Source organism: Grus americana, chromosome Z (genome assembly GCF_028858705.1).
Source record: "Grus americana isolate bGruAme1 chromosome Z, bGruAme1.mat, whole genome shotgun sequence".
NCBI lineage: Eukaryota > Metazoa > Chordata > Aves > Gruiformes > Gruidae > Grus > Grus americana.
This window is the reverse complement of record NC_072891.1, coordinates 17805164-17821323: the sequence shown is the minus strand read 5'-3', so window position 1 is coordinate 17821323 and position 16160 is coordinate 17805164. Positions and strand designations below refer to the sequence as shown.

The 16160-nt window shown below is 36.8% G+C and overlaps 1 protein-coding gene across 1 annotated transcript in view; it reads left to right on the top strand.

Moving 5' to 3' along the window:
- The window catches only part of HCN1 (hyperpolarization activated cyclic nucleotide gated potassium channel 1), a 213112-nt gene that overhangs the window by 139519 nt on the left and 57433 nt on the right, over window positions 1-16160 (top strand). Inside the window, exon 4 of the mRNA XM_054811028.1 lies at window positions 3939-4157. Within this exon, the coding sequence (XP_054667003.1) occupies window positions 3939-4157 (219 nt within the window). The remainder of the gene's footprint in view (window positions 1-3938; window positions 4158-16160) is intronic.

Sequence of the window (16160 nt, the reverse complement as noted above, 5' to 3'; positions counted from 1 at the left end):
TGAGAAAAATAATTTGCCTTTTACTGTTGTCCCTTAGAAGGTGCCATGTGACCTTTCTGTGATTTATTTCTTGTGAGCTGAAAAGTTAATATTACAAAAAGATATTTGTAGCAGGTTTGTGTAAAATTATGAAACAAAGAATAGCATCCTGCGGTAAAGGAAGAGGCTTGGAAATAGACTTTTAAAAATCAGGAGTGCTCTGTGATTAATGCATTCTTCAGGATAGCTGCTAAGTTAATGTATATACTTACAGAACTAATTGCAAATGATCAGTGATCATTCCTTTCACAAATGTGAGGATTTCCTAATGTCATAAAGCTAGATTATGTAATCAATCCTTGGACAAACAGCTTTGCTATTTCTCACAATTACAGTCTTTAATAGTTTTTCCAAATTAATGTCATTTCATTTAAAATATTTTAAACTGATTAGTGCTAATCTGGAAGCAGTGATCAACCCATTGTCAACTAAGAAATTAAATGCCTTTTTCTACTGATTGGTAGGAGATTTGTTCAGCTCATAGAGGTTTGTGTTTTGTTTGGGGTTTTTTTAATCTATATATTAATAACAGAATATGACCATTTAGGGAAACATTTAAAATGTATTTATATAAATATTAATATTAAACAATTATATTAAAGCTGACTGTGTAAACACAGGATTCTTTATTTCATAGCATAAGCTCATTAACTCAGAGATATTAGCTGTGAATGTGCTATGTAAAAATCTCCTTATGATGCAAGTGCAAAAATTCTTCTTATTAAAAAAAAAAAATCTCTGTAGCCTGGTAGCAGAGGAATGGCCACTCCTCACTTTTGTACAGCAAAGACCAGCACTTTGGAATGGGGTTGTGGAAAATTCCAACCTCTCACATTGAAAAAAAAGGTAAGAGTTGCTCATGCCAAAGCCTTAGGTTATACAGCACAAGTGAAAAACTAATTTAATAATAATTATTATTATTTCATATAGTAACGTTGGTAGTGGCATACATGATTTATAGGATTTGACATTAGAACAAATATTCTTTTTAAGTGGTTTCTATATGTGGGATATATCATTGAACAACACAAGTAATTGTACTGAAATTTGTAACCTCCACTATGGCATTTGTTCTTCATCATCTTAAAAAAGATCCCCATAGAAACTAAAAAGACCCATGTTTGCAACTGATTCTATAGGAACTGTTTGATTATTAAGGAAAAGAAACAAATAAAAAAGCATTGGCAAGTATTTTCAGCAACGAAATCCTCAGACAGAACCACCCCTTCACAAGTCTGAAATGTGCCTAGCCTGTAACAAGGTCTATCACAAGCTATGTAGTAATGTCTAATGCGACTTGTATAATGAAATGGCCGTTTGAGATGGCCTTGACCTCCAGTCTGGATTCAGATGCAATCGTGACTGTTTGAGGTGTTGGATCCTACTTTGGCTTATGTATAAAGGTAGTTACTTGGTTAAACATATTTTTGTTTATTTTGTTGTACATTTTTAGTTATTTTCTCTTCTGCCATTACGGCTCACTTATTCCCTCATGATACTACTTCTCAAGTACTATTTAATTGATTTTTCACTCACCCTGTTACATACTTTTTTTCTTGCTTCTCCTCATTTCCATTTTCTTATTCTTTCTTAAAGACAATGGTATTTTACTTAAAACTGTAATTCACAGACTTGGGAAGGATCTCAGTGAATAAATAAAATCAACCAGTGTTTGGATTAACTCAAAGACTTTGATGTAAAAATATAATTTTACTAAAAGAATTTTAGAAAATTTCTTTTTTAGAAAAGATTCATAGACAAGATAAAGGTCAGCTTTTATTTTTATTTAATATTTGTAATAGTTATGATAAAAACTACAGTTTAGGAGCAAGATCTACTGTAGGGAACCCCACAAGAACTGAGGTTACAGAGTTACAACCTCTTGAATAGGCTCTTGTGGCTTTAATAATGCTACTTGTAGCCTTAAAAAGAGAAGGAAGCAGTTTATTGTTTTCCCCAATGTAGTCTACATACAGCTGCAACTGCTAAAGAATTTGGTATGGGTGTTTTAACAATTCCCTTACTAATTCTCCCCACCCAAAGGAGATTGATACCAGCTGGAAGGAAAGTCCTCCAAAATAGACCATGCATTGATTGCTGTAAGTTGCTTTCCTGAGAGACAGGGAACTTGTATTAAAATACCTGCACTGACCCAGATGGCAAGGAGTTTCTGTGCTCTTCAGCTGGGTATTTGAATCTTGAACTGGATATTTTTCAGGGAAGCTTCTTCAGTTCTTTCATTTTACAAGTATCTTTTAAAGCCCCAAAACAAAAGGAAACTTATTTCCTCATTACTCAGTGAACTCCCCTCTGATTCCCAGCAGTCTAAGATAGTGCTCTTTTTTCTTTTTAAGTACAGACATTGAAAACCTCTTCCTTAGCAGTGTTTTCAACACAAAATTTTCACTTGTGAAGATAGAAACAGCTCGAAAATCTGAAAAGTTTTAACTTAGAAAGTGAAACAAGTGTAAATACAGAGGAACCATTAATTTGTGAATTATATTAGTGAATAAACAGCAATTTTGTCATCTGCAATCCAGGAATTGTTAGCTTATTTCCTGTTACCAGTTATTTTAGCTAATAGGGGGTCTAGAAAAAGCATTTTAATAGATGAAAAGCACAAGAGTAGCTAGTAATCTTGGTATTTAAATGGCAAGTAAGCAAGCCTGAAGCTCTTTGAGAAACAAGAGCATTTGAACAACACTTGTATGGGTAGAAGAGAGACACAAATATTGATATTTCATGTGTAAATTTTTTATAGAAATGCTACTGCTGATTTGTTTATGTTAACAGGATTTTTATTTTTGGTCCTGTGTACTAGACACTATACTGGATAACTGCCTAATCTTACTAATGTCATCCCAGTTCTTCCTTCTTCGCTTCTTCATTTCTGAAATGATTCGCAGTTCTTTGTGGTAAATACTGTGTTTTCTCATGTACGCTGCATGCCTCCGAGCACAATTTGTTTTCCTGGGCACTGGATGATCAACAGTTATAAAACTATTCTCATTTCATTCCTTTGGCAAGGAAATTAGAAAAATCTGACAGGGAGTCCCAGGGCTTTTTGGAATGTGTTAAAGTGTCTGCTTTGGGAACAGCCCTTTGACTGTCTCTATATAAAGCTAAAAGGAGGATGCTGACAACACCTTTGCAATTTTAAAAGCTTGTGAGTTAGCTGTCTGGTTCTTCTAATCTCCCAGAGAGAATGGGAAGGGGTAGCTACACATCAGAAATGTAGGACCCAGGTATTCACCTTTTCTTTTGAGCTGTGTTACACAGACGGTGGCTATGAATATGGTTTTGCTATGATTGCAGAATAAACAGACTTCTTTTGAATTGAGATGCTTCCAGTATAAACACAATATTACAAGAAAAAACAGGATCAGCAGACATTACAACAAATAACACGTTTTTTTTTCTGTCCTTGGGAAGTGAAACAGCTGATAAGATGAAATGTGGTTGTGTGTTAAAATGGACAACCCTGAAAAGAAAGAAATGGGGCCATAGGACTGCGTTCATGCATATTAAAAAGAAAATACTACCTTCTTGTGCTTGATAAGTCTGCGTGCTCAGCTCTTTCTAATCCATCTGCCATGGACCGTAAAACAAAATTGACCTTTAGTCTCCTTGTAATTAGGTTAACACCCACGTTTAAGAATACACTCATGTATTAAAAATAGTTAATTTTATTTCATCTCACTGTGCTAAGTACTATCTGGCAGAATCTCTGACGCTTTATCTAACAGTTAATTTGGAAGGAATATCTCTTCTCATGCACAGAGGATACATTACCAGACTGCTCTTTCAGAGCCAGTAATCTATGATCCCACAATACAGGTACAAATGTATTTTTCCCTTCAGCTGCTTGCTGGCTCAGTCACTTGTCTCTTTTCTTGCAGAACGATTCCTGGGGAAAGCAGTACTCATACGCACTCTTCAAAGCCATGAGCCATATGCTTTGCATTGGTTATGGAGCCCGTGCCCCTGTCAGCATGTCCGACCTCTGGATAACCATGCTGAGTATGATCGTGGGGGCTACCTGTTATGCCATGTTTGTTGGTCACGCCACTGCTCTCATTCAGTCTCTGGATTCCTCACGGCGACAATATCAAGAAAAGGTAACTCATTTTAACATAACTCCTTAAGTTTTGAAATAGATTAATGGGATGTTTTAACTGTGGAAAAGGCCATATGAGTTTACATGAAATAATCCAGTAGCGTCTGAATCCTGCGGCAGATTTCATTGAACGCAAAGGAATTCAGAACTCACCATGGGCTCAACATATTCCTGCACGAATGCACTTTCCTTAGGAAGCAGACGGTTCTGTGTGTCACATGCATTGAATGAAATCTTGGATGTGAAACTTGCTTTAAACTCTGTAAAATCTTCTGTGAAAACTCCATCCCCTGGTTCAGACTATGCTTTGTACCCCTGTGCAAGTACTCTGTAGGTACTTGATCTAGGTAGCTTGAACAAGGGCCTTGAGCTTAGTACTTTGGGCATGTCTATGAATTTCCTGTCATTCCTTTGCAGTTTAGGGATAAACTTGAACATGTCAAAAGAATGGCCTTTAAATAAGGAACAGTCCAAATCAATTAGTTTTGCTTAGAACTATCTCTGAGAAGTGCTCAGAAGAGGTCTTCGTTTTCTTTATAATGGTATTGTTTACACACTAAGCCAGGACCTGTTAGGTCCTCTCCAAGGACAAAAGGAAGGGTGGCCAGAGGGTGGAAAAGTAGAGGGAGTTTAGTGGAAGAGAGTTCTTTATGAAACAATAAGAAAAAGATTGGTTGATTCCTTGTAGGTATGATTGAAATTAAAAAGACTTAAAAGGATACAGGGTGTGAACTTTCTGGAACGAGCACTAATTAACACTGTCAGTTGTGTAATAGAAGGCAGAGGCAAGCGTGGGTGAAGCTGAGATACCAGGAGATGGGCTTAGGTATGGTGGCATAAGGAAGAAAGGGTCAGAATGAACCTCAGCAACGGACAATAAGGATGTGCCGAGTTATTGAGGTGCTTAAAAGAAGCCAAAATCAGTTATTACAGTGAGTGGGAAACTCGAGAGGCCATGCCAAGAGAGAGGTCAGCTGAGCAAAGCAGTGAAATCAGAGTGTTCATATCAGTAAATAAGAAACACAAGCCTGAGCAATAGTATTTTGCATATGTCCACAAGAAAGTCCAGAAAGGCAACTAGGCAGAAATCCTGGTGTGATGGAACACAAGACCAGGGCAGAAACCTGGCAGAGAGTAAGTAGAGGTGAGGGTGACCTGGCATCTGCTGAAGATGAAGAGGAATAGTCCGAGTTTGCTGGGAAAGAAAAAGGGAAAAGTGAAAAAAAAAAAGAAAGATTTGAGTAGGAAGGATTGGGGTGTTTTCTTTACAAGTAGGCAAAGAGGGAGGAAATGAGAGTGCGTGGGAGAAACAGTTTACATTCAGTTTTGTTAAGCTCGAGTTGCCGTGAGACCACGGCATCTATATATCAGGGACAGGGAAAGGTAAGGGATGAGCTATAAGTCCAGTAACATAAAAAATAGCCAGTAGCTCACACGTTAATCTCACAACTGTTTAAAACAGAAGTTTGCAAGCAAGAAAGCCCACACAGTGTTATCTTGAAATGTGAGAATGAGAGGTTTAGGAGGACAGGATGAGTGAGCATTAAAACCTCTAAAAAGCTGAGCCCTGTCAGTGACCATGTGAAACCCACTAAGCCATCTCAGTATAAAATCATGGGGCTAATCCTTGTAGGTCGTGTAACCCAAACTAACTGGCATGTTCGTCTGTTCTGCTTGGTGAAGGGGAAGTAAATTTATCAAAATAGGACACTTGTAGGGAGCTGTGGGGCAGAAACATCTTAACTATGGACATGAAGGAAGACATAGAGAAGGAAACCCTAAACCTAGTATAACTGCAATTTCATTAGAGGTTAGGGTCAACATATATACGCACACATACACAAATGTATGAAATCATTATGTTACCATCCACCTGAAACCTCATCTTAATCATTATCCTCAGATGTTGCTGGCTGCAGCATGATATCACAATGTTTTGAGCATCAGAAATACAGTGCACGTGTAAAGATAGTCATATATTTTAAACTGCGTTGAGCAAAGCCAGTTTCATTTGCATTTTTGGTGTAAATTAAAACCCAGTAGCAGTCAAATGATATTGCATTTCTCATGTTTTCACATGACAGCAAACAAAGCTTTTTCTTTTTTTTCCTCTGGTTTTTATGCACACACTTTATTAAACATCAGCATAGAAATGTCTGGCATTTTTCAGTTCCTACAGTTCTCAACATTTTCATTCTTCTCTTTGTTTATGCTTCTTATTTATTTCCTGACATCAGAGGCAAAAGCATAGCATAGCATTGACAATCAGGGATGAAAGAAACGAGCCAGAAATTGCATGTTTCTGTGCTTTAGAAAAATGTTTCTCTTTTTCTGGTAGCCATTTGTATGCTAGTTATTATGGGTTAAAGCTAAAGAATGTCTTAATTAAAGAATTATTTTGTACTGATTTCTGGGATGGTGAAATCATATGTATATTATCAGCTATAACAACTATACTGACATGTTTGTATATTCTTGCCCATTGCTTTATCATAGTTTAATCATGTATTTTAAAATAAATCTGTGATTATAGCCTAAGAATTATAAGCCATCGCTATATAGTGCTAATGAATATTGTATATTTTTCTTTACTCTGCAAATGAGATAAATGGATATTTCAAAGACCCATTTCAGAGGTTGGTGCTACCCATCTTGTCAGCACATTTTCTAAATTATTGGCAGATAAAAATAGCTTATATTTCGCTTAACTAAGATTTGAGAAAAAGGTAAATCAAATCTCCAGCCACAGGTTTCAATTTTAATATATATACCGCAATATGTATTTTTGCCTAGTGCATAGCTTTTTTTTCCCCTGGAATTAAAAAATTTGAAAAATCAGGAGACTATGACTTGTTTTAGTTTTTCGCACTTAAGTGTTAGGGTCAACTTCTTTTTTTTTAGTCTTACATATATAGGATTGTGTATCTCTTGGGTTCTTTGTTATCTTTATGAGTTACAGAAAATAATTTAATTAACGTGAATTGCTAGGCACAATAGAATGGTAGAGGAGATGAAGAAAGAGGTTGTTCTTTGTTTCTTCTCTGAGCAACATCATGCCAAAATCTTATCCCCCTTTTTTTCCAACTGTTTTTTCTGCTGTAGCTAAAATAATATTTCATAAATGTATCTGTGGAATGCGACTAATGGAAGGAGATTTCTGGTCCTTCTCACACTAAAAGCAGCTAGAAGTGACATATTTGCTGAAATCACCCTATCTTTCTCATTCACATCCTCCCAAAGTTCAGGGTATGCAAAACTAGAACAGGCATAATTCAAAATGGAAGAAATAAACACAGGAAGACAAGAGAGAGCTTTCATTAAGCCAAACATGTCAAACACTATCTAAGAGCACCAGCTAAGAATTTGACCTGTGCCAAGCGTTGCATGCTGAGAGAAATCAAAGTATGGTAAGAAAGCAAATATTGCTCCACATGTTTACTGTTATAGGCCAAAGACATCATTTATCAAAGGAAATTAACAGTGATTATAAGCTGTCAAATGTAGAAGGTAAACAATAAAATCACATACCAAAAAATGCTACAAAAAAGGATGTATTGGTACATTCTGGTCACTTTGAGAAAGTTTAAATGTTTCTCTGCTGAAGTGAGTGGGACTGTTCTCAGAGAAAAAATACCTTTCAGATTGAATACGTACATGAGATTGTGGTGTCAGTGATCAAAGAGCCAATACCTGACAAAGGAGAAAGTATATCCAAGCCAGGTATACTCAATCCATATTCTCTTTTCAGTAAGAAAGTCTCACAGACCATTTTACGTTATAAAAGGACTGAATAAATCAATGAATCAATGACATCTTAGCACTCTCCCATCTTTGGTATAAGTCAAAGATTAATTCAGTAGTGAATAAAAGTATTATTTTAAGTGATAACGTCTTTGGCATTTTCTAATATCTGGGAAGTCACCACATGTCAAAAACATTTGCCTTTGCAAAGGTGACATCTATCTGCAATAACCAGAAATGCATATGCAGAACTTGTTAACAAACCAGTGTGAATCAAAGCAGCCGAATGAGCAGTCCCTTGACAAGGAAGTGAAGATCATTAGTTGAATATTTCTTCCTTTAGATGTTGGCAGTTTTTAATAGGAAGATGTTCACCTAATGCTGTGGATGTCATTGAATAATCTTGATTGAGGACACGTTAATGTGTCCTCTGTTCCAATCTGTCATGGGCATAAAATATCCAGGAACAAAGTCACAACAAGCTAATAGAGGCAAGAGTTGCAGTAGCATACAGATTGCCTCATAGCATAAAATTTAGATTGGTTTGATAAAATGACAGCTATTAGATCCATTTTCATTATGCTATCATTTTGTATGTTTTGATTTTTCTCTATTGGTAAGCAACTCAAACAACTGCACAAGGTTTCAAAAACAGAAAAAAAACAATCAAAGCAATTTTACCAATTGCAAGTAGTAAAGAGGCATGGAATATATTTAATTCAACTATATGCATATCATAGGAAATGGAAAAAAATGACAACTATATCCATATAGTGGATGCTGTCCCAGTCATGGGAAGTTATGTTAAATCATTATTAAAGCTGTGAAAGAATTCTGGGCTTGACATCAACTTCAAATGTCCCAAAGGACATCTCCTTCTAACCCTATACTTTGCTTTTATCTTACCTCTTGATTTATGGTCTTTTAGCACATACTCTGTTAAATCAGTCTAGTTCAAAGGGAGAAAAGGACCTAAACATACTTTTCTACAGAGAAAAGGCAATAATTGCATATAAAGATAATTTAAAAACAACTTACTAATTAGCATTGTATATTTTTACATAGACAGCATCAGGATTTGAAGCACTGATTGCTCATTTTTCATTTCTTTAGCATCCAAAGAAATATTTACAAATGAATAACAGTGTTAGGGTGGGAGGGTGGCTTTAGATTTTGCAGCATGAGGCCTTGCATCAGCTTTTTGAGTCTGTCCCTCACAGCTCCAGTCTGGATATCTAAATTGTGCATGTTGTCCCTGGGCAAACACTCAACATGCACTTGCGAGAGGCAGCGAGCTGTCAGGAGCAGGTTTGGGGCAGCAGTGGCCGAAGTGTGTTTCCCTTTCCCTTCCCCTCCATGAGGCCATGGTACGTACTCAAGCCAAGTTCTCAGCACGCTTATTAGTACTGCTTTGGCATCTAGGAGACTCTTCTGCAAAATCTTAGATATAAGTATCTTATCTGTAAGTATCAGGGACTTCTGTACTTCCGCTTGGAAATGGCAATTCTGGTCATGATGCAAATGCAGAGGAAAGGAGGAGCTATGGCAAACTCAGGACCACATCAGTGTTTAACTAGTTGTATACCAGCTTTTGGTATATTTTTAATTAAACAAAACATAAACGTACATATACATGTAAATATAATTTTTTGTCAGCTTGCCCTTGCTAGAGTCCAGAGTCAGGTGAGATAGTGTGAAACTGATAAATAAGAGTTTCCATTGCCTACATATTACATATACCACTCATAAAAATCCTTGAAAATCTAGTTGTTCTGACTTTTTTTGCTTAAACTGGAAAGATGTTTAAAATACAAATTGCAGCAGTTGAATTTTACACACCCAGTCAAACTTGCAATACTGGAGTTTTAACATGTTATTTCTAGATCTGATCTGATCCGAGCAGCAAAGTTTCTCATGAAATACTGATTTGTAAGTTCAATAGCTTTTCATGGTGTTCACATTTTTTTTTTAAAAATGGACTTCTTGCTTTTCTAATGCTGATAGTGGTTTTTAGAAGCCTGAAGATAGTCTAACACAAAAATGTTCTGTAAATGGTCTCAACTTCTCTTTACTTAACAATAGTCCATTTTCACTTACACAGCATAATTTTAGCAATAGTTCACGTTATATTCAGACTGCTGGAGAAGGTGAGCCACTTTGCAGATAGATCTTACCTTTTCTGTGCAGTTGTGTTGCAGTATACAAGCCACCCCAAATGAATTACTTATTTTGGAGAATAAGGGATGGTTTACCTTATCCTGTAGTTATATCTACTCGCAAGAAAAAAAAAGGGAAATAAAGCAAAATCTTGTCACTGACTATCAGCCTGTAATTTTGCAAGTTTTACTAAAAATCTCATCAGCTTGAATAGATACATATCCTATTTAGCTTTGCCACAGCATAGTATTTTAAATAGTAAACAATTTTTGAAGTGTGTTATGAATGATCAGGTATGAGAGGTGCTAGAAGTGTTGTACAGTTTCAGGCCTTCAGGACTGAGTATTGACTGTGCCAAAAGCATTACAGTAATCGTAGCATTGTGAAGTAGAAAATTCATTATTCCCTAAACATTTAGGCATAAGTGAACTTCATTGCTTGAGACAGTATCTGTGGATTGTTTCTGGTAGTTATAATTCTTGGTTTTGTGACTTTATTTGGAAGCCCAGGGTGTCTTATAGGTAGAAAAGGGACTGAAAGTCTTTTGGATTATTTCTGAATCATGACAATCATGAACTCAATCCTCTGACATATAAATGAATATATAATACAGCCATGAGCGCCAGTGTGTGCTGCACAGACAGACACTTATTTGTTGAACACAAAAATATTTGTTGTGTCAGGATAGGGCCTCTACTGGCATCAGTTGCTTTCTCTTTCTGTAAGCTAATCTTTATCAATTTGTATTTATTACAATTAGCTGAATTTTTGCTGCACATAGTTGTGATATTTAATTTGACATTGATCTCCCCAAACTTTGAAATGGGAAAGAACAACAGATACTGTTGCAACAAATAAGGACAAAAACTAGTCCCCTTCTCCTCCTAATTAAAAATCAAAAGTTACTCACCTTTAATATACAGTGATAAAATGAACATGTTTGTTTCTCTTCAAGTGGAACTGAATAGTAGACTCAGTTCTAGGGTAAGACTTTTGGAGGGGAGCATAAATCAATCAAAATGTTCTCACTGGAGTGCTCTCCTCTTTTGTCCTGTTACTTCGTTATTGTGTTTCAGCTTCTCATTATGGTCAATCTTGCTGGGGTGATTGGGCTGGCTATTTTTGCCTTGAATCTCTAACAAGACGATTGGTTCCTCCCGATAACAGGTACCGTGCAAGCCAAGTGCTATCCACCCGGCTGCCTCATACCTGTGCCAAACTGTAATAGACTCCCACTGCTTCTAAAATGACAGATGGGATTTACTTTGATTTATTGCTGTGTTGTGGGTAATTTACCTATAAAGTGTTCTGCTGTCTTGCATTATGGATTAGGTTTCTAACAGTTTTCCATATGAAATTGCAGAGCAAGCTCATTAACAATTTCAGCCATGTTCATGATAACTATATAAAATTAGCTGTGAAGGCATGAAGTTATACCAGAGCCAGATTTTACACATAATCTGCTTTCTTTTCACAGTAATTATCATGGGGTTACTTGTTAAATAGATTTTTTTTTTTTTAAAATGGAAACAAACAACAAGGAACTAACTTTTGTTTTGCAAAGTCTCAGTTAGAATATGGCACAAATTACCTTTTAGCAAGAGAAAACTCTGTGATTCACACCAGATAGATATAACTGGTAGCAATTATCCCAGTTACACTAGAATGATTGTGCTTGTGTCCTGTATGTGTAGAAGGAAATAGCACTCAATATTATCTAATATAATATTATGAGTGAGAAAGTAATCCTTGCTGTGCAGATTCTTTTTTTTTTTTTCTTTTTTCTTTGCCTTGTTAGAGAGGAAGGGAAAAAAGAAAGATTGATTATTTTTATCTTGACTTTTAAATCATAATTCTCTCCCAACCTCATCCTGTTTCTTGAGGTTTGAGTAATTAAAGCATGTCTGCCTTGAAAATGTAATAATCTGTATAACTAAGACATGCAATATAGATTTATAAAGGCTTTAGAGTGCAGAGGATAGCAGTAGAACTGAAACCTTTTCTCTGCAAAAGAATGTTTTAAACAGTCCTTTGTATTCTATTGTATGTTAAGTCAACAGTTTTGTCCAAGTGGTTACTAACCTTGAAAAAATATTGTAACGTTAATTCAAGAAAGGTCTGTTAGAACAGAGACTCAGTAATGAATATGGAAGTAAAACGTTTTTGTCTCCATGTGTTTCCTTGAAATGAACTAGACTTCTTATCTTTTCCAGCAGATTTCTGCAACAAAAAAAAAAGTCAACAAAACCTTAAAACACATTTTTATAAACACTAAATATTTAATAAAAGCATAATTAAAGCAGTTCTTTTCATAAAAATGCACAATGCTATGGGTTCACATTGTACAGTTTGGGGTTAGGAAAATGTCATTTTCACATAAGCAGCTATTCAATCTCCTTCTAGACTAAATATTTGTTCATCAACTGCCTTTTGTTATGGACAGTGCTAGATACCTGTATATATTCAGGCAGAGCTGGCTGAAGTTCTTCAGTTCACTTCAGTGAAATTCTTCACTGCAGAATTTGATGTAAGTGTAAAAATAATTTTACAAAGTTTTGAAGAAAACACTGTGCAATTTTAAAATGAAAACTGAAGGCAAGTCTTTGAGTGTTTCTTAGACATAGGAGCTGGTTACCAGAGTTTAATCAGTTAATTCCTCTAACTAAGATACATCCCTACGCTTTTTTCTTTTTCAACATTTTTTTGGGGGGAGGGATAGGTCATTCTCTCCCATGACTTTGTAGAGAATGTAAGCAAGTGAGAGGAGCGGGCGATCACCTGGCAGAAGAGCCTAGCTGTGTTTGTTGCTGCTTCATTCCTGCACAGCATCAGGAGCCTTTCAGCCCTTCTGCGGGCAGCGTCAGTCAGCATGGCCTCACCTCAGCCAGGAGTACCACCAACACCAGAGGCAGCCCAAAAGGCTAACACAAAGGAAAATTGAGGCAAAGAGCCCCAAAAGATGATTGATCAGTGTAACGGAGGTAGTGGAAAGGCATCCTATGGTATTTTCCTGTGGTACGCCTGTGAGTAAAAAAGCAGCTGGAAGTAGCAGGAGCCAAAGGTTATGTGAAGAGGGAGGGAGGGAGGGAGGGAGGAAGAACAGGGACTGCACTGGCAGGGACAGGCTTGTTTTAGGGAAGAACTGTGACAGACACAGGAGCTTATAACGAGGGATTTGTTGATGGCCCTTGAATTCATGTGCTGAGAAGAGCCTCCCATTGGGCAGTACATGACCTCATCTGGAAAAAATTTGGCAATGATTTGGTGTGCCCTCTGATTTTTGGGCAAAGGGATAGAGATGAGCCTTTTATTTCTAGCTGCATTTCCCCCACTTTGAGGATCAGCAGCTTCTGTAAGTGGACAGTGCAAATAAAGTAACAGAAGAAACCCAAAGTGAGAACAATCAATGATAATAATTACCTGGACACCACCTCACATCACCTGTTCAGCCAGCTGCATGATTTTGGGTTGCATGGGCAGAGACAGAATAGCAGCTGATAATCCCTGCTCCATCAGGTGCACCTGTAAGGCAGACAATAGTATTTACTGTTCAAACAGGTTTGCTAGAAAAAATTCTGAAAGGAAGTAAATGAACTACTTTAAAAAGGGAAAAAGAGATTAAAAACTCTAATGGACTATATTGGGCCATTGATTTTAAAGCAAAACTATAAAAATCAGTGAGTAACGCTGACTGAAAAGCAATGGCACAATAAAAACAGTAGTATATGTAACTCAGTAAATGCAAATATAACTCTTTATTGCTGAAAATTTGTGTTTTAAATTTCTGGTTGCAAAATATTTAAGAAAATGGCTCTTGCTCTGTAAGAATTATGATTTGGGGAAGATAGCAAAGGACAGTGTAACCTTGCCAAACAGTACCAAACCCAGAAATTATTTGGGACAGACATAAACCTTAACTCTTCCTTGTTTTTACCTCAGCTTTATTTTCTTTCACAGTTTCTCAGTCTACCAATCTTCCCCGTGGATGCCTGTGTCGAAGGCAGTCTTTACATCTGGCAGAGAACATTCATTCTCTTTTCCCTCAAAACCCTCCACAGAAACAACCTGTTTTGGTGGGTTAGGACAGGAGCCTCATCTAAACCTTCCACAGTCTTGCCATGGCAGGAAAAGAAAGCTTTCGTTTTCTGAAGGATACTGTACCACTTATGCCAACGAAGTGAGAGCTTCCCGAGGGAGGGTGCAGTGCTGTAATTACATAGAATAATGTGACAAAGCAGGAAGAAGGAGAAAAAAGTGAATAATGAAAGCATTGTACTGTGGCATATCCATTAATATTAGGTGTATGCCCCATTGCATGTGACTTTTACATTTGCAGAACAGTTATCAACAGAGTAGGGAACAATCCTGTGGCAGGCTGAGAAAATGAGCTGTCTCTATCTGCAGCAGCTGAAAGCGATTCCTCCGTGGGGTGGCCTGGGTTTCTATGTCACACCAGGGCTAAAGGCACAAAATTGCTCAAACTAGAATTTATAATTTACATTATATGCAACTTCTAACGCACTTTCCCTGGGTGGCAGAGAGACCACCTGCGCTGGCTATCAATTTGACAAAATGTCAGTGTCAGATGTGAAAAACAGAAGGAAATGCCACCTTACACTTGACGTGGCTGCTGCTTTAGCCTTTAAAATCATTAGGTTACCACAGGTAATTATGATTTATAGTGAGGTTCTTACATAACACTGAAATTTTAGCTGAAGCAATATTCTGGTTTTGCAGTTGTCAGGAATTAGCATCGTAGATCCCATGCGCTATATTTGATTATGCCTACTCAAAATGGTATTTCACTGTCTATGCAGCTTTAAAATATATTGATTTGTTGTGAAGACATTCAAAATTCTTCCGGCTCTATTTTCACATTCAGCTAAGAAACAGAATACAAATGAAAAGCCTTTCCTTGCCTGAGCAGCTTTGTTACCTGTGTTTCTCACATAGCCTGTGTGTTGCATGGGGGATGTACTACTGCTGTCTTGGGAAGGTTTCCCTACAATTTCGTGGCCATCGCACAAAACTTTGTGGTCTAGACCACATGTCTCTTGAAGACTGAAAAGGGGCCTGGTGATCTTTTATTTATCTATTGCACGCTTAACAAACAAAACAAAGTAAAACAAAACAAAAAAAGCACACCAAAAATTCTTTTAAAGAAAACCAAACATTTTGCATTGCCCACCTGGCAGAACCCTCCTCCGCAGGGCTGTGTAGCTGCCAGGTCAGCTTCGCCAAGGGTCCTGCGCTGCAGCCTGTTGATGAGATGCCATTGTCAGTGCTGGTAATGCTGTTTAGAGTACCAGTTCAGGATAAAAATGGACTTAGATTATCAATTGCACATGTGAAACAATAGCCATTGGAGGCTATTGTACTCACAAACAGTGGTACTGAAGTGCCAATTGCTTCTCATTCCATGGAAGCAAAGACTCCTTTACTCTAAAACTATGGTAAATTTTGCTAAAATTTCAGGTGCTGAGCAGAGTGTTCCTAAAAATACTTAAGATGGGAAGAAATAAATATGCATTTTATAAATCTGATTTCTGTTAAGTCAAAGAAAACATAAGTAATCCTTAGGTCCTTTTAATTTAAAATTGTTCATAGAATTTTTTAAGAACCCTTTGCTAGCCTTTCACTACATTCATGTTTTTTCATAGCCTCTTGCAGATGTTTTGGCCACTTCTCCCAAGCTCTCTCTATTTCTCCTTATTGTTATGGAAGAAGGAAGAAAAAGAAAATAAAGATATTATTTGACAGAAGTTCCATTATTTCTCTTTAGCGGTTACAGCTTTGTGACTTCACCTTTGGATGAACCCAGCTACATTGAATAAAACAATTTCCCTGTGTGTTTCTGCAGAAATTATCATCACAGAAATACACTATCATCATTTGAGAGTTAAATCTCCATAGACATGTGTGAAGTAGTCCACTATTACAAAGAACATTTTGTCTGTCTTTTTGGAGAATAAAAACTTACTCTTTATGTAAGATTTATTGCATTTGGATGATTGAATGGTTGATGCACTGAATTATTTCTTCACAACCAGAAATATCACAAGGATTGTTAGTCTATTTGTTTGAAGAAAGCTATAAATGCATTAAA